This window comes from Triturus cristatus, chromosome 12, assembly GCF_964204655.1.
Source record: "Triturus cristatus chromosome 12, aTriCri1.1, whole genome shotgun sequence".
Taxonomy (NCBI): Eukaryota; Metazoa; Chordata; class Amphibia; order Caudata; family Salamandridae; genus Triturus; species Triturus cristatus.
The window spans coordinates 195,132,068-195,159,824 of NC_140595.1; the positions used below are offsets into that span (position 1 = coordinate 195,132,068).

Sequence of the window (27,757 nt, forward strand, 5' to 3'; positions counted from 1 at the left end):
AGCGTCGGCGGGTACGCCTATGCCAAAAGTTTAAAATGAAAATGAGTGTCGCGTTAGCCATCCCTGGACACGTGTTTTGAGTTAGTTGCCTCTCATCAGCAGGGAGTAGGTGTGTGTGTAGGGTTGCTGCGTAGGCTGCCAAAAAATATTCTCAGGTAAAGTACCACTCAAGGCGCGCAGGTGCGTAGCCATGGGCTCGTCAGCCCCACCGGCTCAAGGGAGCCTGAATATAAACAAAAATCCGATTGGCCGCACTCTGCTCGTCCTACCAGCGTGTTACCCCAAAGCAATGTGGTCCATGAAGTAGCGTCGGCGGGTACGCCTATGCCAAAAGTTTAAAATGAAAATGAGTTTCGCATTAGCCATCCCTGGACACGTGTTTCGAGGTAGTTGCCTCTCGTCAGCAGGGAGTAGGTGTGTGTGTAGGGTTGCTGCGTAGGCTGCCCAAAAATATTCTCAGGTAAAGTACCACTCAAGGCACGCAGGTGCGTAGCCATGGGCTCGTCAGCCCCACCGGCTCAAGGGAGCCTGAATATAAACAAAAACCCGATTGGCCGCACTCTGCTCGTCCTACCAGCGTGTTACCCCAAAGCAATGTGGTCCATGAAGTAGCGTCGGCGGGTACGCCTATGCCAAAAGTTTAAAATGAAAATGAGTGTCGCGTTAGCCATCCCTGGACACGTGTTTCGAGGTAGTTGCCTCTCGTCAGCAGGGAGTAGGTGTGTGTGTAGGGTTGCTGCGTAGGCTGCCAAAAAATATTCTCAGGTAAAGTACCACTCAAGGCGCGCAGGTGCATAGCCATGGGCTCGTCAGCCCCACCGGCTCAAGGGAGCCTGAATACAAACAAAAATCCGATTGGCCGCACTCTGCTCGTCCTACCAGCGTGTTACCCCAAAGCAATGTGGTCCATGAAGTAGCGTCGGCGGGTACGCCTATGCCAAAAGTTTAAAATGAAAATGAGTGTCGCGTTAGCCATCCCTGGACACGTGTTTCGAGGTAGTTGCCTCTCGTCAGCAGGGAGTAGGTGTGTGTGTAGGGTTGCTGCGTAGGCTGCCAAAAAATATTCTCAGGTAAAGTACCACTCAAGGCGCGCAGGTGCGTAGCCATGGGCTCGTCAGCCCCACCGGCTCAAGGGAGCCTGAATATAAACAAAAATCCGATTGGCCGCACTCTGCTCGTCCTACCAGCGTGTTACCCCAAAGCAATGTGGTCCATGAAGTAGCGTCGGCGGGTACGCCTATGCCAAAAGTTTAAAATGAAAATGAGTGTCGCGTTAGCCATCCCTGGACACGTGTTTCGAGGTAGTTGCCTCTCGTCAGCAGGGAGTAGGTGTGTGTGTAGGGTTGCTGCGTAGGCTGCCAAAAAATATTCTCAGGTAAAGTACCACTCAAGGCGCGCAGGTGCGTAGCCATGGGCTCGTCAGCCCCACCGGCTCAAGGGAGCCTGAATATAAACAAAAATCCGATTGGCCGCACTCTGCTCGTCCTACCAGCGTGTTACCCCAAAGCAATGTGGTCCATGAAGTAGCGTCGGCGGGTACGCCTATGCCAAAAGTTTAAAATGAAAATGAGTGTCGCGTTAGCCACCCCTGGACACGTGTTTCGAGGTAGTTGCCTCTCGTCAGCAGGGAGTAGGTGTGTGTGTAGGGTTGCTGCGTAGGCTGCCAAAAAATATTCTCAGGTAAAGTACCACTCAAGGCGCGCAGGTGCGTAGCCATGGGCTCGTCAGCCCCACCGGCTCAAGGGAGCCTGAATATAAACAAAAATCCGATAGGCCGCACTCTGCTCGTCCTACCAGCGTGTTACCCCAAAGCAATGTGGTCCATGAAGTAGCGTCGGCGGGTACGCCTATGCCAAAAGTTTAAAATGAAAATGAGTGTCGCGTTAGCCATCCCTGGACACGTGTTTCGAGGTAGTTGCCTCTCGTCAGCAGGGAGTAGGTGTGTGTGTAGGGTTGCTGCGTAGGCTGCCAAAAAATATTCTCAGGTAAAGTACCACTCAAGGCGCGCAGGTGCGTAGCCATGGGCTCGTCAGCCCCACCGGCTCAAGGGAGCCTGAATATAAACAAAAATCCGATTGGCCGCACTCTGCTCGTCCTACCAGCGTGTTACCCCAAAGCAATGTGGTCCATGAAGTAGCGTCGGCGGGTACGCCTATGCCAAAAGTTTAAAATGAAAATGAGTGTCGCGTTAGCCATCCCTGGACACGTGTTTCGAGGTAGTTGCCTCTCGTCAGCAGGGAGTAGGTGTGTGTGTAGGGTTGCTGCGTAGGCTGCCAAAAAATATTCTCAGGTAAAGTACCACTCAAGGCGCGCAGGTGCGTAGCCATGGGCTCGTCAGCCCCACCGGCTCAAGGGAGCCTGAATATAAACAAAAATCCGATTGGCCGCACTCTGCTCGTCCTACCAGCGTGTTACCCCAAAGCAATGTGGTCCATGAAGTAGTGTCGGCGGGTACGCCTATGCCAAAAGTTTAAAATGAAAATGAGTGTCGCGTTAGCCATCCCTGGACACGTGTTTCGAGGTAGTTGCCTCTCGTCAGCAGGGAATAGGTGTGTGTGTAGGGTTGCTGTGTAGGCTGCCAAAAAATATTCTCAGGTAAAGTACCACTCAAGGCGCGCAGGTGCGTAGCCATGGGCTCGTCAGCCCCACCGGCTCAAGGGAGACTGAATATAAACAAAAATCCGATTGGCCGCACTCTGCTCGTCCTACCAGCGTGTTACCCCAAAGCAATGTGGTCCATGAAGTAGCGTCGGCGGGTACGCCTATGCCAAAAGTTTAAAATGAAAATGAGTGTCGCGTTAGCCATCCCTGGACACGTGTTTCGAGGTAGTTGCCTCTCGTCAGCAGGGAGTAGGTGTGTGTGTAGGGTTGCTGCGTAGGCTGCCAAAAAATATTCTCAGGTAAAGTACCACTCAAGGCGCGCAGGTGCGTAGCCATGGGCTCGTCAGCCCCACCGGCTCAAGGGAGCCTGAATATAAACAAAAATCCGATTGGCCGCACTCTGCTCGTCCTACCAGCGTGTTACCCCAAAGCAATGTGGTCCATGAAGTAGCGTCGGCGGGTACGCCTATGCCAAAAGTTTAAAATGAAAATGAGTGTCGCGTTAGCCATCCCTGGACACGTGTTTCGAGGTAGTTGCCTCTCGTCAGCAGGGAGTAGGTGTGTGTGTGTAGGGTTGCTGCGTAGGCTGCCAAAAAATATTCTCAGGTAAAGTACCACTCAAGGCGCGCAGATGCGTAGCCATGGGCTCGTCAGCCCCACCGGCGCAAGGGAGCCTGAATATAAACAAAAATCCGATTGGCTGCACTCTGCTCGTCCTACCAGCGTGTTACCCCAAAGCAATGTGGTCCATGAAGTAGCGTCGGCGGGTACGCCTATGCCAAAAGTTTAAAATGAAAATGAGTGTCGCGTTAGCCATCCCTGGACACGTGTTTTGAGTTAGTTGCCTCTCGTCAGCAGGGAGTAGGTGTGTGTGTGTGTAGGGTTGCTGCGTAGGCTGCCAAAAAATATTCTCAGGTAAAGTACCACTCAAGGCGCGCAGGTGCGTAGCCATGGGCTCGTCAGCCCCACCGGCTCAAGGGAGCCTGAATATAAACAAAAATCCGATTGGCCGCACTCTGCTCGTCCTACCAGCGTGTTACCCCAAAGCAATGTGGTCCATGAAGTAGCGTCGGCGGGTACGCCTATGCCAAAAGTTTAAAATGAAAATGAGTGTCGCGTTAGCCATCCCTGGACACGTGTTTCGAGGTAGTTGCCTCTCGTCAGCAGGGAGTAGGTGTGTGTGTAGGGTTGCTGCGTAGGCTGCCAAAAAATATTCTCAGGTAAAGTACCACTCAAGGCGCGCAGGTGCGTAGCCATGGGCTCGTCAGCCCCACCGGCTCAAGGGAGCCTGAATATAAACAAAAATCCGATTGGCCGCACTCTGCTCGTCCTACCAGCGTGTTACCCCAAAGCAATGTGGTCCATGAAGTAGCGTCGGCGGGTACGCCTATGCCAAAAGTTTAAAATGAAAATGAGTGTCGCGTTAGCCATCCCTGGACACGTGTTTCGAGGTAGTTGCCTCTCGTCAGCAGGGAGTAGGTGTGTGTGTGTAGGGTTGCTGCGTAGGCTGCCAAAAAATATTCTCAGGTAAAGTACCACTCAAGGCGCGCAGATGCGTAGCCATGGGCTCGTCAGCCCCACCGGCGCAAGGGAGCCTGAATATAAACAAAAATCCGATTGGCTGCACTCTGCTCGTCCTACCAGCGTGTTACCCCAAAGCAATGTGGTCCATGAAGTAGCGTCGGCGGGTACGCCTATGCCAAAAGTTTAAAATGAAAATGAGTGTCGCGTTAGCCATCCCTGGACACGTGTTTTGAGTTAGTTGCCTCTCGTCAGCAGGGAGTAGGTGTGTGTGTGTGTAGGGTTGCTGCGTAGGCTGCCAAAAAATATTCTCAGGTAAAGTACCACTCAAGGCGCGCAGGTGCGTAGCCATGGGCTCGTCAGCCCCACCGGCTCAAGGGAGCCTGAATATAAACAAAAATCCGATTGGCCGCACTCTGCTCGTCCTACCAGCGTGTTACCCCAAAGCAATGTGGTCCATGAAGTAGCGTCGGCGGGTACGCCTATGCCAAAAGTTTAAAATGAAAATGAGTGTCGCGTTAGCCATCCCTGGACACGTGTTTCGAGGTAGTTGCCTCTCGTCAGCAGGGAGTACACACATACCTACTCCCTGCTGACGAGAGGCAACTACCTCGAAACACGTGTCCAGGGATGGCTAACGCGACACTTTTCATTTTAAACTTTTGGCATAGGCGTACCCGCCGACGCTACTTCATGGACCACAATTCTTTGGGGTAACACGCTGGTAGGACTAGCAGAGAGCGGCCAATCGGATTTTTGTTCACCACCACCAATAGCACCACCACCAATACCACCACCACCAATACCACCACCACCCCTAGCCCCAATACCACCACCACCTGTACCACCACCAATACCACTTCCACCAATACAACCACCACAAATACCACCACCACCATCACCAATACCACCACCACCACCAATACCCCAGACCTGTGGTACTCATAGTACGGCCCTCGGGCCGCCAGTGGCCCGGCAGGCCTTCCTTGGCGGCCCGCGGACCTTGCAGGCCCCCCAGCTTTTCACAATTTCACCACAAAATTAGGACGGTGCAGTTATGAAACCGTCAAACCTTCCCAAGGCTGGACATTTTAAAAATTGCACCCAAAATTACCAGTGACAGAAGAGAGTGGAGTGAGAGAGTGGAGAGGTAGAGAGGTCGAGTGGTAGAGAGAGAGGTAGAGAGAGAGAGAGAGAGAGAGAGAGAGAGAGAGAGAGAGAGAGAGAGAGAGAGAGAGAGAGAGAGAGAGAGAGAGAGAGAGAGAGAGAGAGAGAGAGAGAGAGAGAGAGAGGTAGAGAGAGAGAGACATGTAGAGAGATAGAGGTAGAGAGTGAGAGTGAGAGAGAGAGAGAGACTGTGGGAGAGAGACTGTGTGAGAGAGAGACTGTGAGAAAGAGACTGTGTGAGAAAGAGACTCTGTGAGAGAGAGACTGTGACAGAGACTGTGACAGAGACAGAGAGAGACTGAGAGAGAGAGACTGTGTTGGAGAGAGACTGTTTGAGAGAGAGAGAGAAACATAGAAACTGTGTGAGAGGGAGAGGGAGACTGTGTGAGAGAGAGACTGTGAGAGAGAGACTGTGAAAGAGACAGAGAGAGAGACTGTGTTAGAGGGAGACTGTGTGAGGGAGAGACTGTGAGAGAGAGACTGTGAAAGAGACCGAGAGAGAGACTGTGTTGGAGAGAGACTGTGTGAGGGAGAGAGAGACTGAGAGAAAGACTGTGTGAGAGAGCGAGGGAGACTGTGTGATAGAGAGAGACTGAGAGAGCGACTGAGAAAGAGACAGAGAGAGAGACTGTGTGAGAGAGACTGTGAGAGCGACTGTGAGAGAGACTGAGAAAGAACCAGACAGAGAGAGAGAGCGACTGTGTTGGAGAAAGACTGTGTGAGAGAGAGAGACTGAGAGAGAGACTGTGAGCGAGAGAGAGAGGGAGACTGTGTGAGAGAGAGAGACTGTGAGAGAGAGAGACTGTGTGAGAGAGAGACTGAGAGAGGGACTGTGAGAGAGACTAAGAGTGAGAGAGGCACAGAGAGTGAGAGAGACTGTGAGAGAGAGACTGAGAGTGACTGTGAGATAGACTGTGAGAGAGAGACTGAGAGAGACTGTGAGGGAGAGGCTGTGTGTACTGAGATTGTGTGAGAGAGACTATGAGAGAGAGACTGAGAAAGAGAGAGACAGAGAGAGACAGACTGTGTTGGAGAGAGACTGTGTGAGAGAGACTGAGAGAGAGACTGTGGGGGAGAGACTGCATGAGAGAGAGAGAGACTGTGAAAGAGACTGAGAGAGACACACACAGAGAGAGAGACTGTGAGAGTGAGAGAGACTGTGAGAAAGACTGTGAGAGAGAGAGAGACTGTGTGAGAGAGAGACTGTGAGAGACTAAGAGTGAGAGAGACACAGATAGTGAGAGAGACTGTGTGAGAGAGATACTGTGAGAGAGAGAGACTGAGACAGAGAGACTGAGAGACTGAGACTGTGTGTAAGAGAGAGACTCTGAGAGAGAGACAGAGAGAGAGACTGCGAGAAGGAGACAGAGAGAGAGAGACTGAGTGAGAGACTGTGAGAGAGAGACTGTGAGAGAGAGACTGTGAGAGAGAGAGAGAGAGGGAGACTGAGAGAGAGAGAGACTGTGAGAGAGAGACTGTGTGAGAGAGAGACAGAGACTGTGACGACTCAGAGAGAGAGACTGAGAGAGAGAGAGACTGAAAGAGAGAGAGACTGAGAAAGAGACTGTGACAGAGACACTGAGAGAGAGACTGAGAGAGATACTGAGAGAGATAGATAGAGAGAGAGAGACTGTGAGAGAGTGTGAGGGAGACTGTGAGCGTGAGAGAGACTAAGAGAGAGACTTAGATAGAAACTGAGAGAGACTGTGTGAGAGATAGAGAGGGAGAGGGGACTTTGTGAAGTCAGTACTTTGTGCCAGAGGTAGAAAACAACAAAAGATTACTGTTGGGGAGAAGCAAGGAAAAGAGCATGAGCTAGAAAAGGGCAAAGCTAAATAAAGAGAGAAATATAGGGGAAAGAGCAGGATATGCACTTCCCTGGAGTGGTAAACACAAATGGTAAATAAATAAAAGAAAAGTTGTTCATTGATATCGGTATTTCAATGAAGGAACTCATTCAATCAGGGTAAAGCCAAATTCCTCTAGGAGTGGGACCAGTACAAGAATAGAGAGAAAAGACATAACATCAGGATCTGGCAATGGAATGGACAAAAAGCCTTGCATACAATATTACATAAAGTGGGCTGAACCAAAGCCCACTTTATGTAATATTGTATGCAAAGCTGTGGTAGACTTCGGAAGCCGTCTATAGCGAGCCCACAAAAATGATCAGAACAGTCAGCTACACTGATAGTGCCTGTGGGTAGTAGATCCAGGGTGTGTGATGACAATGTGGTAGCGTGGATATGAAGGTGTCCACCTTGTAGGATGCTATGGCACCAGAACTGCAGCCAAAATAAAAGTCACCTGTCATTTTGCTAATTTCTAGAAACCTAAAGCACAAAATACTTCAATGCATGGTAACAATGATGTGTTATGTATTTAAAGCTATTCTTATATGCTAGCATATCACAGATGAAGATACAGTAAGTAACATTAATAATTGACATACAGCATTACTATTGACAAAAAAGAAACCCTTGCACATATCAGGGAGAAAGGATGAAGTAAACAGTGAAAGAGGGATGGTCTTCATCACCTTGCCAATTTGTCATATTTGTATTGCTTCAGCTCGGCTAGATCGCTATCCCCCATCCTTCCCGCAATGGCAAGGGCGTTTCTTAGAGTCTGCACTATAAGAGCGTAAAGGGAGGAAGGCCAGGCGGAAGGGGAAGAAAATCTGGGGAGCCCTCTCAGACTGGCCTCAGCGGTCTTGGAGTTTGCTCCAGGAATAAAAAGTAAACTCTTGGAGTCCTCTTGACTTACTTCAGTTTTTGGTCCTTGCCTTTCTCCATTCCGTTAGCAAGACATTGCAGGCTATTACAGGGTTACGGGTGGGCCAAAAGTAATCCTGTCATGGAATTGGAGTCAAAGTGTGTATGAAGCTATGCAGTGTCTCTTAGGAGTGCTATTATCTGCTAATAAAAATGTATTATCAAAATGTGCTCTTTGTAGTTACATCTGCTTTTGAAATACAGCGTTGTCGCATTGTCTCATAATTTTTTGAAACTGATATGATTTTTTTACTCTAGCCCGCCCCCTCTGAACCTGCCCCCACTGACCCCCCCTCCCCCCTACCAGTGCGGCCCTCTGCCACAAACCACACTGTAATTTTGCCCCCGACAGAAAGTTTGTGAGTATCCATGCCCCAGACCAATACCACGAATACCTCCACCACCAATACCACCAATACCTCCATCACCAGTACCACCACCTATACCACCACCAGCAATACCACCACCAATACCACCATCACCACCAGCAATACTACCACCACCACCAATACCACCACTAATACCACCACCACCACCACCTATACCACCAGCAATACCACTAACACCACCAATAGCACCACCACCAATAGCACCACCACCAATACCACCACTACCACCACTACCAATCCCACCACCACCAGTATCACCACCAATACCACTACCAATGCCACCACCAATACCACCATCACCAATACCAATACCACCAATACCAATCCCACCACCACCAATACCAATATCACCACCACCACCAATACCAACGATACCACCACCACCATCAATACCACCACCACCATCAATACCACCACCAATGCCACCCCACCACCAATACCACCACCACCACCAATTCTACCGCCACCAATACAACCAATACTACCACCAATACCACCACCACCACTAATGCCACCACCACCAATACCACCACCTCCACTACCACCAATACCACCGCCAATACCAATACCACCACCACCACCAATACCACCAACAATCACCACCAATGCCACCACCACCAATGCCACCACCACCAATACCAATACTGCCACTACCTCAGCGCCTCTCACTGACTAGTTATAGCAGCAGCACTGTACGAGGCCGGAGCTACAGCCGAGACCATCCCTCCCCCTCCATGCCTGCCATAAAGCACAGCCCGCCCTGCACTAGGAGGTGAAGCCAGGGCCCTACTACAGATGGAGTGTTTTTTATTAGGGCAAAGATGGCAATGACCTTACGCAATGCCACACTGCACACTCAAATCACAGAGAGGGCAGAAAATAGTCCCCCTCCCGCTCTTCCTCCTGAGCCGCGACAGTATAATCACAGACTGAAAGGTGTTGGAGAGCTTTGTTAATGTTTATAGCTCAGATCATATGTAACTCTCACTTCACACTTTGTGTCCGTGTAATTTACAACACTTTTTTTTTTTGTTTACATTTTTTTATTGAGAGTTTTATTTTCCATGGTACATTATTATACATTTGCAAGTAAGACGTTATGCCAGGTGTACACAGGCAGTCAAACAAGTGTAATTTACAACACTTATTCATCTTCTTCACTGCAATATTTATCGCAACTTTGAAGACGTCACAGGCCGGTCTCTTCCGCTGATATTTTCAATCTAACAAGTGGTCGAGAAGGCTCATTATTGCAATGCAATAGGTCTCGCATTTGCGAGAGTTTAAGCTATTAGTATTGTAAATGACAATGCCTTTTACTTAGTTTTGAAACCCAAAACATAAATAAAAGGCATTGTCATTTACAATGACAATAGCTCAAACTCGCATGAATGCGAGACCTATCGCATTGCAAATGCTTGCTGCCTCTATTTTCACCTACATCTTTAAAAATTCATACCTTTTAGAATTTTTGTTGGCTTGGTTTTATGTTACTTATGGCATTTTTATCTTAATTTTAATATTCGTTGTGGAAATGTTTGTTTTTTGTGACTCATTTTACAGTAAATGCACTGCTTAAATACTGTACCCATTGCCTGACTGCTTTGGGTGACGTTATCAGACATTGAATATAGATTTATTTAATTTAATTTGCGTGACGTCCAGCAGGTATTGGCCTTATCCTTTGAGGAGGGCACTAGTCCACTCCAGATAATTGACTTTCCTACAAGCTCTATCTTCAAGATGTGTTGAAGGAAGAGCTGAAAAGGCCAACTCATAACCTGAACAGATGTTCTTACTAACTTGAACTAGAAAGAATGGATCACTTCCACTCACTAGCCCAAGAGCATCTGATTACCAGTGAAGGCAAGCAGAAACACTGTAACGGCCCTAAGGCCAGGCTACATTGCCTTCTGGTCCTGAACAAGGTTCTGATGGTCTTTCCCAGTAAATGTTAGCCCAGCGGAAAGGACTGTCAACATCACACAAATACTCGTCCTCCTCAGTTTTTGAGTACATATTAAAGAGCCACATAAATCAAATCAAATATTATATATATATATATATATATTTTTCTGAAACTTTTTATTGGGTTTTGACAATGATGCATGATGGAATACATTGTTAGACAGCTGGTGGGCCCTAACATTGTTCAAGCTGGCAAATATTCGGTTCAGTAAGGTCAGCAGACCCTGCCGTACAATCAGCAACAACAAAAAGCGGAACAAAAAAGATAACAAAATATCCACCAGTAGTACTACATATCTTTCTGTACATAATGTTGACTACTCCACACGGCCCAGTCACCTGTCCCCTCCCTCTCTGAAGTATATTCACAATGTGTAGTCACTGATTTCGGCTGCCAGGGACCTCTCGTGCTGGGGACAATGCTCCAGGCAAACCCCACGGCATGCTGCCAATTCTTCCTATATTTTGTAGTGTTTTTGGGGGCAGCCTCTGGCAATATAGAAAGGATACTCCAACCCCAGACTGCGGTCTAACCCCCCACCCCCTTCCAACCCTCTAGTGAGGAAACACGGGAACCCGTCCATGCTTTCGTGATATCCTGTTCAAATATTAGATACTATTCAGGTAAAACAATGAATATAACCTCATTAATTTACAACTTTGGCAGTCCTTAACCAGTCAACTACTACATTTAAAGAAATAAGTAAGTTGGAAAAAATAATAAGCAGTAGTTGGCACATTTGCTCGTAAACCAAGACTTAAGCAAATTGCTTGCATGCAGAGTTAGCATGTATTGATTCATAAAGAGATGGTAACTTTGCCATTAGAAAGTGAGGAGGTAATTATGTAGTCTCAAGCACTAAGCACAAGTGTCCATTCTGCTGATTAGGCAGCAAGGCTCTTGCTCCACCAGGACTATCCCCCTTCTATGTAGAGGTCACCCTGGCTGTCCTAGGCAAGTACTGAAAAGTAATCGTGGTTGAAAGTATTTTGTCACAGGAATTCACCTAATACCCAACAATGTATTCCTGCCAGACTGTTTTCATAGCCCAGGAAACGATGGTGAAGCACCAGAGAGCTGAAGGCCCTTTGGGGACCAAACCTTCTCCTCTTGAGTCTCCATTGCATTATCAAGTCAAACACAGCTCCCTCTGAGCACAGAGGTCTTAATCTACCATTGTACCAAAGGGTGAGCCAGTGACTAATTTTGAGTACAAGGCTGCTTGGCCCTTCTATGCTTTTGTGCAATTTGGGACGCAAAGGCCCTCATTCTAAGCTGCTCAGAGTTTTCCAGCCCCTGCATAAACCCCTTTATGCACAAAGGTCCAATTTCTGACTTGGGTGGTATTTACCACACCTGGTCATTTCTGTGTGTGTTAAATACCTCACCCTTCATTAAATTTTGGCATGTCATACCTGCTGGAGTTTAACAGGGACAAAAAGCATTTGCTATGACATGTAGATTTTGGTTCAATATGCACAAAAATCTCCTTGAAATGTCAGAATTGACGCTATTTATCAAACTCATAAATTCTGAAACTTTTGGAGTCAGACTTTATTGGGTTGTATAAATAGCAACTACTCCTCAGACCCACTCAGAATCAGGGTGCAAGACTTTGTTTTCTCCATTGACTGCACCAGTAGGTCAAGCCTATCTGCTTCTGTGGCCAGTATCTGTTGCAGCATAATTAGGAATGCCCTTCTCCAGGCCCCTCTTCTACCCTCACAGTTGAGCACAGCTGCTGCACTGTGCAGCTTCTGCTGGAGTAGGAAAGTGCCCCTCAGTGAACGAATCGTGAGCCTTGGCACAAAATTAGGCACAGCAGACAGTCCTCCACCAAGGTTCTGGCACTTCAGCAGGTCCCCTGAACGCAAAAGGCCCAAAAAAAGATCTATCTCACAGGCCTCTTCTTGTCAGAAGAGCTTGGTCGGGATAACATGATGTCAACCCAGAAATTCATCAGAAGACTAGTACTGGTGGCCTCAAGGGCTTGTCCAAAAGATTGCTGACACACTATCACGACTGAAGCTTTGCAAGTGCTGTCAGTGGAGACCCTAGTCTTCAAATTGAAGTAGTAAAAATGTGTCATTGGTGATCACCACATATCCCAGTGAGTTACAGATGCCAGAAATTATATTCAGCCTTGAGTCTGTGAATGAACCTGTGGTGCATACCCATAACCTTAGAGCTCAGCAACATTTCATCAGCTTTTTTCTCTCTGTGGCACGTGGTCTTTCCCAGCCCCATAGGAATAACATTAAGCAAGATTGACCTTACTCTTTCTGGGCTGCTAATGTTACTTCTGATGACTCAAGAAGGTACTTCCATTTCTTCCAGAAGAGAATTGTTTAACTGTGATTCAAGCAATTATGGTCTCTCGCCTTTGCTGCAGTAATGCCCTCAATTTCAACATTCTTCATTATCAAATGCAGAGTCTTAAACTAATTTAGCACTGGGGCCTGTTTGGTATTGTGTTCAGTTTTATAATAAAATATGTCGCTCTATGTAAACGAAAGACTGCTATTAGCGTTCCTCAATCTCCTTAAAGCAGCTTTTGGTAACATAAATAAAATTCTGCTTTGATCTTCCCTTGTAAAATGGAATATTTCATAAGGTTTAATTAGTACAATATTTGCTTTATACAGAAGGTGGTTGTAGGAGAGTGGCATCGACTGCATAGTTGCCCCCAACTTTTTGCTGATGTTTTGACTGTTTTCTGACTCTAGCCAGGCTGTGGCCCTGCTATCCAGGACCCCAGCCTATCTGCTTCCTCTCTAAACTGATGTGAGTACCCTAGGTACATCCCAATTGGATACTGAGGACACCCTATCAGCCCCTTGTAGATGGTACCCTAGGTACCCAGGGCATGGGTCCCTCAGAGGCCTACCAGGGGCTGCAGCACTTATTGTGCCACCCCTGGGACAGCCATACAAACTGACACCACTAGACCACTACTGTAGTCTGAGTAAGGTGGTGCTTGCACCCCTTACAGGGATATAGGTATCCTGTATCCCACTTAATACAACACATATATCCTCATAGGTCACCCCTAAGGCAGGCCTTGCTAATCCTACAAGGCAGAGTGCTAAGATATGTGTGAGGGGGAACCCCTACCTGAGTAGGGCCCCTCTGCAACCTTCGTAAAACTATTGCTGGGTTGTTTGTAGTGCAGCCATATACTCTTGACCGCATTATAAGTAATCGTGATAACGTGATAACTTGAGAGTGGCTGCACAGGACCATGTCATGTTTGGTGTCAAACATGTAGGAATCATACCCCCAATCCAACCATGGGAGTTAGGGCATGATTCCCCCCTGCTAGAGGGGCAATATGGTAAAAGCGGCAGATTTTAGACACCAATTTAAAAGTGCACACGTAGTACAACATGGATGCTACCCGCCACCCACACGACTCTGGCTGCCTGTTGCTGGGCAGAACTCCAGCCACGGCAGCTGGACAATAGGGATCTTGTTGCAGGGAGGTGCTCCCACCTCCCCAGACAGACTATGTGGATTGGAACTGGGTGGGTGCACCATAGGATGTCTTTCAGACTGCACGCGTCTCCCGTGGGTCCCCTTCCTCACTACCTTGGGTGGTTTCACAAGGGGCCAGCGACCCTAAATGCCCTAGGCATTGTCTGTAGAATTGTTGTGGTTCTTATACCACTTTTTAAATATATGGTTTGGTCCCCCCCCCCGGGGCCCTATGATTCCAGTGCTATTTATTGTAACTATCAATGCTTGTTTGAATTGTATCTCTACCTCCAGCCTCATAAAGAGACTAGTGGGATTATTCTTAGAATAAATACATATATCTTATATATATACCTGTGTGGACTACTCTTTCATTTGGTTATTCAAGAGGTTATCTATGGTAAAACAATAAGCTTAACACTCCTTCAAGACTTAGCCTGAAGGCTGCTCTCCACAGCTACCACTAGGATAGCTTTCTTTAAAGGTTGTCTTTTCAACCTATCACCATAAGAGTCAAATTGGGCTGGTGCAAGGTGTCCCCTATAACTAGTGGACAGCATATGCCAGGCCAACTTCTCACATTGGTGTTCGCTATGGTTACTTTGATAAAGCAAAACCCTTCCTAGGAAAAATATAGGGTGCTCATCGGGGCTGCCTGCTGGCACATTCCTACTTAGGGCCTGATTCTGATGCGGTTAGGAAATCTTCCTGATCAAATCTGTTTGTAAATGGTTTCCTACCAACTCGAATCGGGAGAGTCTGACCGACTGAGTATGATTCATCTGGATGCTTCCAGATACGATTTGGTTGGACTCCTATTGACTTCTATGGGAGCCTATGTTCCTAACCGCATCGTAATCTGGCCCTCAGTCTGGAAGACACATTTCCGATCCGATTTGGAAAGAGCAAATACCATTAGGAGGCCTTCTTAACCGTATCGCAATTGGGCCCTAGTTGGGAATGCTTTCCTAACCGCATCGGAGTTGGGCCCTTAATGTATGTATTATTGATATGTAAGGATGCATGGCAAAGAGCGGAGAAGACTGCCCAATGGAGAATAATAAAGGTGTGCTGTATATTCTATAACTAGATGACCCCTTACTACTAGGAAGGAGACAAAATATCTTGCTTAAGTTACTATGTGTGTTCCAAGTTAATTTTCACATCCTACATTTAAAAAAAAGGGTCAAAACATTGATTGTCGATATACCCCAAAAGGATAATTTAGTTATACAGTTCAATTGCTTGGGTATTGGCTTTTGTGAAATGGGGTTCTTTCATAAGCAAATAACTGGGGAAAGAACATAGGTGGTAATTTGAGTTCTACAGTAATGGGATATCCAGCAAAAATCGGATTATATCCTGTCAGCCTCTTTTTCATTTGACCCACCTTGTATGGCAGTGGGGGAACTGGTCTCAAACCTTTCACTTAGCAGCCTATGACTTTACAGTGGTGGAAATCATATTTAGGGTGGACCTTCTGATGCAGATTTTTTTAAGTTTGCAGATGATGTTACCGGCATTGCAGCCACAAACAGAAAAATAAACAATTAACCCCCTTCCGCCCAGCTCAGAAAGAAACCTTTGATTTTAGGGGTACTTTTTCAACTGAAGCACTTCTTCCAAAAATGTATTCAGATGCTGCACTTTAAAGCCTCTACCGCCCCATTGTCTTGGAGGGATGTTCACCAGACTCTAAGTGAGCCATAAGGTTTTGTCGAGTCATTGTTACAAAAAACTCAGTGAGATCTGAATTCTAAATCATCAAAAATATTAGTGAAATGTCTTAGTGACTTAAATAATTGTTGTAATACATGCAATATATTATAATGCACATTTATTGATATTATCTAGGCTCCTTTGGGAAAATAAACAAAGGCAACATCTGACTTCCTCTAAATATTCAGTTTTCTGAAATACATCAAAGTACTGTGAGATTTTTAACCTCACATATTGGTTGAACAGGAGTGCTGGTTACAAAAAGGTGGTAAGCTCTTTTCCTAACTTTCTGGCATGCCTATTTCAGAATTGTGTTCCCACACCGTCGGAAGGAGGTGAAACCTGATGAGATCATCCACAAAAAGTTCCTGCTGAATAGCGAGACGTTTGAATTTGGCCCATTGCTGTGCGGAAAAACGAGAGAGAAGTAATATCTTAACTACTGATTGTATATTTCTATACCACCTTTAATTGTTAGTAAGCACACAAGAGCTAGCATCAGTTATGCTATTATGATATATTTAATGTGTATAAAAGACCTTGATAGGTAACCTTTATTGCTTAGTTGCTGTAAGAACATGAAGGATTCGAAGTGCAGGTCACTAAAAAATCCTCACTTTTACAATCCCAAATAAAGGAAAGTCAGACATCAGTGACTAATTGAGTTATATCATCCACAACAGCAGAATTGCTAAAGAAAAATATTATTCTCGAAACTCTTATTGACTGTTATGACTGGCTAAGGAAGTGGAATGATGAGAAGTGATGTATATTTTTACTTAGATATTAGTTAGAGTCTATCCCATTGCAGTTTAAACACCTAAGTTGTTTAACTCAATCAGGAACCAGCTCAGCTAAACATAGCTAACAGTCCTTATAAATTTGAAAGGAAAAATGTGCATATCGTGTGTCCCAAAAATAAATCGTCATCCTCACATTTAAATGTATTTATTGATGACACTATGTGGTGACTAAAAGGCATCAATGATAGACGCACTGGTAACACAGCATAGGTTTTTCTTTTAGTTAGATCTTCCTCAAGCACTGAACATTCACCTACTTCTTCCATTTACTTTGCCACACAGTTTAAGGACATTAGATGTCTAAATGTAAAACCCTGTTCCTGATTGGTGTGCCTCACTGTCTCATTCCCTATTCTGTGCTGCTTCTCTGGAATTTCCTTTTTTAGCTCTAGGGTGTATTAAGAAGATGCAAAATTTCTGGACCTATCTTATATGGTGTGTTATCTTCAGTTTTCACAGCTCTCTAGTGTGAAGGATAAAGGTGCGTGAGTCTTAAGGTGGGCTACAAGCAGAGGCAGCATTTCACCAAAATCAAAGTGTGAGCTGTAGTATCATTTGATGCCCTTGACCTTAAAGACTTCACAAGTGTACCACATACTCATTGGCTCCATAAACTGCCAATTTTAGATAATTTTTTAAACAATCATTCTTTGAAAATAAAACCATTAAATGATATCGGGTTAAAATACTGGACTCCTAAAACAGGTAAACTTTAAACAGATTGCTTATTATTTTTTATAAAGATCAGTGGTTTGATTAGTTGAATATCAAATGTTACAGAGCTGCCTACAGGAGCTTCAAGCAGCAAGATGTAAATAGCAATTCCCATCCAAGCTACTCCTAAATGACACTATTGCTGCAATAAAGTTGAATGGTATATGAACAGCAAGCCTCATGGCAGATGCTTTAGAGACTATATATGCATAAAATGGAGAAAAGATTATTAGGAAGACAAACAGCACACATTTTATTTCTGAAAGTAACAGACACACGAAACACAGTGGGAGGTGGAGAGTGAAACACAACATGAAAGTATTCTTTGTGCAGAAAGAGTGGTGATGGAGCAGAAAAGCCTCTCAGTAGATGTGTTGGATGAAGATACTGCACATAAAGTAAATAAACATATAGGACTACTAAAAAGAGGAAAAGTACTGGAAAGACAAGGAACAATCCGGTGCCTATCTTGTGTGGCAGGGGTAGGCCGCGCAATGCATAGCTAGGTTAAAACTGGTGGTACCTACCTATCATGTAATTGTTTGCTTCTTGGTCTCTTTAAATTTGCTGTTTCACCCAGAAAAATGTAATAAGAAAGGTGATGCATCCAAACATCACCAAAACATGCCAGGTTGTCCATGATGTATGTATGCATCCATCACATTTGGCTACACATATTGAAAATAAGTTGTTTATAAGTCCAAATGTGCCTCTCAACTCAAACCACTCATAGTTCCTGCCGCTCATACTTAGTTTGAAGTGGGCCATCTATATCTCTTTAGCAGAAAATTTGAAAACCTATTTTTAAATACTTTGGCCTGCATATCCAGATTGTGCATTCAAATGTCAAAGAAGATGGAGTATTAAATTCAATCAGCATTGCTATTCTTCAAGACATGTTGTTCTATCGAGAATTTAAATAAACCGTGCTGGTCCTTTTATTTGCAAAAGGTGTTTACCGTATTTTTGTTAAGAAAATTAAAACCACTAATCAAGCCAAGTGTTCCCAAAAACTCAACTGCTGCTGTTATGGATGGTGATCAGTACCAAATCCAGGGGACTTCCATGGGCAGTACATTCGCGCCGAGTCTAGCATGTATGTACATGTCGGCCTTCGAAGCTAGGGACATACACCACCCCTCTAACCCCTACTCCGCGAATGTACTGCTCTGGAAAAGGTTCATTGATGATATTCTTATCCTTTGGAAAGGAGATTACACCGAGTGCTTAGCATTTTGCACCTGGATGAATACACTGAACCCTTATCTGAGATTCTCACACACCATTTCTGACTCAGCAGTTCCCTTCTTGGACCTCTGTATCCGCCTCAGTGACAATAAGGTCACCACGAGTCTTTACCGCAAACCCACTGACAGGAATAGCCTGCTCCTCTTTAGCAGTTTTCATCCTAAGGCATTGAGGGAAAATCTGCCATTTGGGCAATTTTTGCGCATCAGGAGGAATTGCAGTTCTGTGACAGATTACCAGAAAGAATCAGGCACGCTCATGGATGATCTGCTTAAACGAGACTATCCTCGTCATGTGGTAGCGAAGGCTCGTAAACGAGCCAGGAACAACAACAGGGAGAGCCTGTTGGACACCAACATCAAGGTACCTGATAAATCCATCACATGTGTCACTACCTTCACTCCGGACTCTAACAGGATCAAATCCATCATCAAAAAACACTGGGGCATTCTGAACACTGGTGATTTGGAATTACAGACCCTAGATTTGCATTCAAGCGCACAAGTAACCTTAAGGATCTACTGATCCATACTAGACCAAAGAAACCTACCAACAGCTCGCAAAGAATGCTATGGGATCTTCCCCCAGTAAAAGGGCACTATCCCTGTGGGTCATGCTCCATGTGTCCCCAGACTCTTACAAGCAAAAAAGTGACATTCCCTAATGGTCTAACATGGATCATTTCCAAACATACAAATTGTAACTCTTCGAACTGTGTCTACATGATGAAATGTCCTTGTGGTCTTCCCTATATAGGCATGACGACCCGCCCAGTTAAGACACGCATGTTGGAACACAAGAGTAGCTTCCGATGCGCTAAAACCAATACTAAAATGACTACGCATTATCACCTTGAACACCATGCCCCTAACTCCTTCCAATGGATTGTCCTTGAAGCACATCCTCAAATGTCACAAAGAAGCCTTTTTAGACTTGAACAGTGGTGGGTCCTTAGACTGGCTGCTGATACTACGGGCCTCAATGAGGAAATTCCTTGGAGTATGTTGACCTGATTTCACCATTTTTGCTCTCCACACCCTTACACTCCTCGAGTTGCTACATCCATTTGATTGTAACTCCTAAAAATATTCTCAAACCTGCTAGTAATTATGAGTGTTGTGTGTGGTTTCCTTTGAGTATGAACTCCTCAATTTCTTCGTGACTATGCAGTCCCTTGCGCACCACTTTAACCCCTATGGAGTCTGTTACGAAACCCGAGTGCCCCATGTACAACGCCAATTTGTTATTATCTGCCGCGTGTCGTTTTCACTGCCCTTGGGTTGCCTCCGCGTTGTTTTACATTTCCATGACAACGAGCAGGACGCGCAGCGCCGTACGTTTTGGGCTGTTAGCGCTCTAACATGCTCTACGTCAGCACGCTCTCTTCCGGCGTCACCTGCCTCTCGCGTGAGTTTGCCGGTGGGGTCGCTATACAGGCATGGTCCGTACACATGCCACAAGTCTACAGCGGCTGGCGCGTTACTAGGTGGTCGGCGTCTTCGGAGTCACGGAACCGTGAGTACAGTAACAGGATACTGAGAGCGTCTCCATTGACGTTAACGCTTCCGTTCTTCTCTCATGCAATGTCTTCAATTATTGCACCACGCTGATCCCACAAATGCGTTGTTGGTCCGCGCGGTCTACAATGGATATACCTACTTTCCCTTGTTCCCCGTTTTTTCCCCCTGTACGTGGGAGGTCGACCTTTGTAGCTCCCACACTGGTGGATACATTCCTATTTGATTATTTATCTTCGCTTGCATCTTGGCAAATTGGAAGCTTCATTACTATAGCTTTCCTTTCATTGTGTCGAGGCGGTCGACACTGAGTCATTTACCGCGTGTCGTGCGACTAGTAAGACAGGAGTGGTGCTTGTTATTCCGCTTTCCGGACTGCTCCCGATCATTTTGGATGCATTTGTTTAACAACATTTTTAATTGTTCGGTATCCTCTTTGTTTCCCTCATCCCAGTACACTAGAATTTAGTGTGTACCCCCCCCCCGGCCCTGTATGCAGCACAGCCCAGGAGGGTGAGTCTTTTGGATGACCTATCTATTATAATCTGATGGGTTCTGGTATCAATTATTGGATATTGTGCCTCCTCCTTATATTTGCTTTTGGTTCTTTAGAAGTCCTCCATACAGTGCTCAATAGCTTTGCATGCCACGGTTGGCTTGACACCACCAATTGTCTTAAGTAACTGTTGTTGCAATGCTAATGTTGTTTTAAATCTTACTTGTCGTTAACAATTTTTACTTGTTGTTATTTTCCTTCTCTGCAGGTGTGCTTTTTAGCTACGGTACCACACTTTTTTAGGGTGCTGTATGCGTGCTCACCACTTAGTCTCTTATAGACACTGGGCACCACCAAAGAGGTGTAGGTAGCCGCAATAATTCCCCGGTCCTGATGAATTGCCATTTATTATATACAAAGGCAAGAAACATGTTGACCTATTGACCACGTCAGCACATACACTCACTTAACTACTGGTGTCACATGTGCGGACTATACATTTTTTAACCAGGATGGTGACCACACTGTATTAAAATTATTTAGTGGATCACCTACCCCTGTTTTAATCTCTTCACTTCAACCTCATATGCACCTACACTCACTTATGTCTTAATATTGTTTTTTTCCCCACCCCACACACACATCACTCACCGGCGTTGGAATAAAAGATCTCCGCTAGGAAGGCCCTATTAGGTGCCTGATCGGGCATTGCACCCGCCGGCCCGATAAGGAGCAAAGACCCGGTGATGAAGCAAGACACCCGCTTGTTGGGTGTGTGAGGGTCTTCTTTTCCAAACAAGGAGTAACTTTTACTCCTGCTATTCACCACAGTTCCCTGCTACCACCGTGTTACCCCCTTGCTATTCTGTCACACCTTGCATTCACGTTAGGAACTGCATACCTTCTGTTTTCACTTATTCATGGGCATGTATGCTGGACCTTGATAACAATAAAATTCATTGTTATTACTTTAAGCCCTCTCTTCCCTCGATTTGTTTGATATGGTGATCAGTACCAACACATGAAACCAATATAAAAAAAATATCAGAACCACTAGACTTGCTATATATCCGTATTTCAATATCTGAAGGACAAATTGTACCAATGCATATTACCAAGGTTTCCAAGAACATTGGAACAATCTGCCCACAGTTACCAGCTACAGGTGTGAGGCTCTGAAGCAGATGCTTTGAATTCCTGTACTACCTACTCTCTGGCCTTTAGAAAGAAAGACAACCCTTGTACTCTAGAAACGATAGCACCAACTTAATCAGTGTTCAAACTGGATTGATGATGTTTGGTGGCTGCAGTGAGCTGGCAGGATGGTAATGCTCAAAATAAATCAATAAAGCTACCTCAAACTTTGTTCTTCTGAGAGCTGTAATCTCCATGAATTCCATAATTAATGGTACTCTCTGTATTACTGTTGCATGAGTTTGCATTAAAATGGACGCAGCTACATATAATCTGCATGTAGAGTGTGACAATTATGACACTGAGTGATTGTCTCTACCTGCAAACTACCCAACAAGTGATTTGATGTAGTAGTCTCCTACACTTAAAGTGTATTTGCCTTGTTCATTAACTCCTAAGTCCAAGGAGGTATCTATATGTCAGGGCCCAGAAATTAATCTTCACTTCTGACTGAGTTCTAAAAAAGCAGCTGACCTGCCAAATATCTAATTATTCTGTTTTCCTCAATATACAGTTTTTGCATTTATTTCCCTTACCTAAACAGTTTTAATGCTGTGCCAGTGGTCCTGTCCGCTTACTTGTGTTGTCCGTATTAATTGATTAGTATTTCCAATGAACCTTTTGGAGTCTTATCCTACTTCAAATAAAGGCGCAACACCTTTAATCTTTCTGTTTTGTAAAATTGTTTCTCTTCTTCCTTTGTTGGAGCAAACACACACTAGAGTACTAACATAACCATTTAAAGACATCCTGTGTGGTTAACAGTGGCATACTCTGAGTCAATATTAATTAATACACTTTTATGGTTCGCTTATCCCATTTTAGGAGGTAGTTTAAACTATTTGTGATATCGTAATGAAGATCAGGTTCATAGTTTCACTGCCCTTTCTCCTATTTGATCTTTCTTCCTTAGATACAAGACAGGTCGCTTCCCTGAAAACATGGAAAAGATCACCATCATGAATGTGTCCCCCATGAATGCTGAGATCTTCTTCTGCTTTCAGCATGACACCAAAGCAACAACTTTTATCATGGACCCACCTACTATGACCCTCAAACCTGATGAAAAACAGGTAATTCATGGTTTACATTATTCCAGTAGATGACTTATGTTTGCAGAGGCCACCAGAGAAAAGTGGCCACCCAAGGTAAGCAATTGATTTGGTGTTGAAAGAAAACAAGCTTTGTGGGTAACGTAACATGCTTCTGTATTGTAGGATTCCCATCTGCATTCAGGGATCCAGGGAACTCTTTACAAAACAAAATATATCCATGTCTTGAATTGGAGGTGAGGTGTGGTTTTGCAAAATGCAGATCCAACCTCTATAGGTTAACTAGACCCTTTTCTTTCCAAATAGTTCTCTCTTAAGTTAACTAGACCCTTTTCTTTCCAAATAGTTCTCTACTAATCATATGTAGAGATTACCTAAGGTAACATTGAAGCTCAAGATTAACCTTTGGTTTAAGCATTAAAACGGACTCAGAAATCCCTTATGTCAGTGCGCCAGTGAGAAAACATGAAGATAAAATGGGGCCTGTTGTGTAACAAGTGCACAAGACTGAAAAACAGGCACTGCTCCATTAACAACTCAACAGGTTTTCTTCTCCCCACATGCACTGTACCGACAGTTCCCTCACAGGCTCAGTTCGTTTTTTTACTGGCTTGTGCTCAGAGGGTCTAAGAACATGTCAGGGGTTCTTCACCTTTTCATTTAAGTTTTATCCGGTAGGAATTGAACTTTTTCACATTGTATTCAACATCTAACAAGCTTTCAAGCTTTTTCCTTCTTATTTCTCCTATCTCTGATAGGATTTTCCAGATTATGCCTTCAGTTTTTGTAAGTATGCCTCCTGTGGAAGGAAAGAGGCTACCTCTTACCAACTACTATGTGCGTGGTTTGCTTACCATCTTTAAATGTAGTTAATGAGTGCATGTCTTAGCAGAAGATGGCAAACAAAATCGCTAAAGGATCAAGAAGGGGTTAGTCTGAAAAGGAAATTGGAGTATCTCATGATGAGGATAGAGAGAATGAAATATCACGGCTAGAGAAGTTGCCTCTTCTACCAGTGAGGATGTTCCAGAGGTCACCGTTCAACGCCATATATATTTTCATGTCAGCACATGGTTCAGCACGGTCATGTTCACCGTCAGAGGCCTGCTCTGCATTGCTTATACCGAAGAAAAGACTCCATCACCAGAGAAGTTCTCCATCTTGACTCCAAGTCATCCAATTGTGAAGTATTCGCAATCTGGATACTAAGTGTTAAAGCATTCAACTTTGAAATATTTGGTTTCAAGACTCTGGTCTTGGCACTCGAGGTCAACTTCAATACAGTCAATGGTGACAGATTTTTCCCACTCCCATTCAAGGTGTGACTGAGCTTCACCACAACTCTCTCCTTTGTTAGCAAGAACCACCTAAGATGAAAATGCCTGCAACGGTTATGCTTCAGGTTCCACTTTTGCTCTTTAGGGAAATTCTTGAAATCTCTGGTCCAGGGAGATCTTTTTACTGGACAGTCAACTGTCACCATGGCTGACGGGGACAAGAAACCTCTTTTCAAGTTTATTTAATCTCCTGTGGTCTTAATGTACACTGAAAACCCACATTTAAAGTGTAATTATCCTAAACATTTGGCAACCAAATGTTACATTTGTAGGAATTTTTCATCTAAAACTCTGAAGGACAGAGAAAGAAGGTTGACTTTGTATCTGATTGCACAGGAGAATATTCTTGGGGATAATTCAGTGAACAGTGCTCCTTCAAGCACTTCCACGAAGGTAGTTTACTCAGTTGGATCTGTTTGGAACAGCTCTTGCAGCCACCCATTCTGTCTCTAAACATGGAATACATTCATCTAAGGGATCATCAGATGCCATTGAAGATCAACCTCTAAAAAAGAAGAACCAATCTACAAAATCTCAGTCGACGTCATTGAGACTGTAGACGACAAGACCTTCAGCATCGACGGCGACTATACTGTTGACGATCCTGTCAATGGCGATCCTTTCGACGTCGATTCTGTCGATGCTGGACCCATCAGAGAAAGAATCAGCCACGTCGAAAGCGGCTCGGTCGTCGTCATCGCTGACGAACATGCCATTAACGTTCGAGGCTATGCTGTCGCCGACCATTCCATCTACGCCATCAGATGCAATTTTCACGCCTCTGCTTTGAGTATTAAAGGTATCAGCATTACCACCAGTGCAAATATTGCAATCTGCTCAGGAAAATGAGGTAAGTGAATATGGTTCACTGACTGTATGTATTTACAAACAATTGAATGTGAAATACGTCCTAGATTTTGGAGAAGACATGGAGGAAATTCACTTTTAGTGAGACTTTGATTACCATCAGGATCGTTTTCATCATGCTTCAAGGTCTTGTATATCTCCTAAACACCAACGTTGTGAAGTTGTTCCAGTGCCTATGGCTTTTTGACTACATTTCAACAAATGAGGGAAACTTCTCAGAAGTGTGTACCAAAACAACCACCACAACAGCCTACTCCTGTATCAGCTAATCCTCTTTCACAGCAGTTATCACTACTCCTCGTCCACCTTCGAGAGCATAACCCAAAGTGGTTCAAAGACCAAAGGTTCCACCAACACCTGAAGATATGGGTACTATGACTCCAATCATTCTATCTATACCGATGTAGATGAGAAAGAAGGTGAACTTCCACCAGATGATGGAGGTCAAGTTGACAATGCAGATGATATTGAAACCCCTAGAGAAGGGGGTGACACACCTGTCCCTCAAGATCAGGTGGATATATCCACATTTCATTCTCTTCTGGAAAGAGCTGCAAAGAAGATGTGATAGAGATTTCTAGCCCCAGATTCCTTACCTTAGAATAATATCCAGGTGTCAGAACAGTACCCCTGCACGCAGGTAACTGGCTTCATTTGGTTCTGCGTCAATAATAACTTACTTTTTTCGGCGATTAACCATAAAGGTGCACAGAACTAGTGTTAAACTACATAATGAAATGCACAGTAAACCATAAAACTTTTGTAAACATAAAAATACCATCCCTGGGCATTAAGGCACCTTTCTGCTAGGACACACAAAACCTTAAAACAGCAGAAACTTCAAAAAAGTCCTTAGAAATTGGGCAAATATGGGGCCGTTATGCCATCTAAGTAATTTAAGCTTGCAGGAACTTTTATAGGGCCCTGGGGCAAAATAAAGTATCTTTAAAATGCAGGGTACTGATGTCAGTTCTTTTCTTTCCATGCCAGCAAAGATCAGGAGAAAGCTATCACCAGTAATTTTTTTGATTGCCCTTTTTTGACGTTTTGTCAAAGTCTTTTTCTGAGATCATCTTTTGGTGTGGCAGGATGTCAACTAGGAAGGCCAGCTTCAAGCCCTCATGATGGACCTGCACCTTATTTGCCTCTGGTGCCTCGAGCTCGATCGCGACGCGAAGGCCTGCGTTCACTGCCGCACCATGCACCCCAAAGCCTCGAGGGAGCGCTTTCTCAAGCTCCTTGACGCTCAATGTGCGATGCTGCAATGATCTCGATCCCCATTGAGAGGGGGGTCCCGGGATCAGTCGCGGAGCCCAAAATCCTCATTGCATTCCAAGTCGTCTTTGGGTAAGTCCCACAAGAAAAAGAAAAGTAAGAAGTTGAACAGACCTTCGACTTCGCCCTGTCTGTGGAAGTCATCTGACGATACAAGGGTGTGTCGTCATTCAAGGCCTGGCTTCCGCAGTTGAGCCTGCACCTCCCCAAGATTCTGGGACCTCCTCCCAACTTCATGAGTTCTATGAAGCCAGGCACCTCAAATTTGGGTGACCCGTTCCCTCTGGCACGCCTTAGGGCCCAGGGGTTCTGGTGGGGCTCCCACTGGATCTCTGTCAGTGGTTCCGTCCGCGGCTCCAGTCGAGCTCCTTGGATCCTCGAATGCATCCGGACCAGCGCTGGTCATGATACCTCAACCTTCCTAGATGCTAGGTCGAGATGCTGATGCTCCCAGCTCCAGCTGTTCCATCCCCATTCTCATCTCTATCTCCAACTCTGGCAGAGTCAGAGGAGCATCGTCGAACACCGGCTCTGGCACACACTGAAGCCATGCCTTCCAGGTCAGAACCCAAGCCCTTCCTATGGGCTGGGACTCGGGAATTTGGGCGAGATCGCTAAACCCTGAAGAATACCAGCCAGAGGAATGGACACCTCTCCAGATACTGGCATGATCTCTCCTCCTACCATGGCTACAGTGGAGGGAGCCTCTTTTACTACGGTGGTGAGAAGGGCATCCGAGATCTTGGACCTTGGCCTATCCTCTGTGGCAGTCAAGACTGATGTCATGATAGAGGTGCTTCAGCCGGGAGTGCATCCCCCCAGAACTTTTTCTCCAATTTAATAAAGCCATCATGGACATTCTGCTTGAAATTTGGTCCAAACCCTGCACAGGGGCTCCTGTAAACAGGACTATTGCCCGCCGCCATCACCCCACCTGCCTGGCACTGTCGTCTGCTAAGACCAGGGTTGGACTGGGAACCGAAAACTGCTCAGTTGGCCCCCTTGGGGGCTGAGTGAGTGCGCCTGAGCTGTTTGCAAGGGCCAGTTTTGGACGATTTTGTTACCAGGGGCCGATATTGCCGGCCCCAATAACAAAAACAGACCCCCAGGGGTCCAAAACCGGCCCCCATCCTGGCGGCCCACCGGGGAAACGCCTGGAGCCCTGCTATGGCCAGTCCGGCCCTGGCTAAGACTGTGTGCCTTTTCGGCCGTTACTCCCCTGCACTGTGGGATTCGGTTGTTCAGGTGCTGCCCATGGTTCCGGAGGAAGCCTAGGCCCTACTTTCCTAAGCTATTACAGAGAGGAGAGATCCAGCCAAGTTCACGATCTGATGTCGTCTGGACATGACCGACTCCCTGAGCAGTTTCTTCGTCAGTGGCCTTACTGCACTATGCGTGGCTGAGAACAGCTGGCTTTTCTGGGGATGTCCAAGCGTCAGTTATGGACATGCCCTTTGATGGCTCCTGTCTCTTCGGAGACCAGATGGACTCAGCACTGGAGCGTTTCAAGGATAGCAGGGCTAAAGCCACGTCCTTGGGCCTTTCCATAACCCCTTGCCAACTGTCTTGCTTTGCTCTTGCAAAATACCACTCCCACACGATTGCCCAAACAAGACGAAGCAGGAGACATATAACACAAC

General features: G+C 45.5%; 1 protein-coding gene and 1 long non-coding RNA gene across 2 annotated transcripts in view; one reads left to right on the forward strand and one right to left on the reverse strand.

The window, feature by feature from the left end:
* HYDIN (HYDIN axonemal central pair apparatus protein) overlaps window positions 1-27,757 on the forward strand; it is a 2,467,744-nt gene that overhangs the window by 1,647,686 nt on the left and 792,301 nt on the right. The window contains exons 50-51 of the mRNA XM_085640020.1: window positions 15,922-16,041; window positions 22,500-22,659. Coding sequence (XP_085496146.1) covers window positions 15,922-16,041; window positions 22,500-22,659 — 280 coding nt within the window. The remainder of the gene's footprint in view (window positions 1-15,921; window positions 16,042-22,499; window positions 22,660-27,757) is intronic.
* LOC146773041 (uncharacterized) overlaps window positions 1-27,757 on the reverse strand; it is a 335,031-nt gene that overhangs the window by 258,511 nt on the left and 48,763 nt on the right. The window lies entirely within an intron of this gene.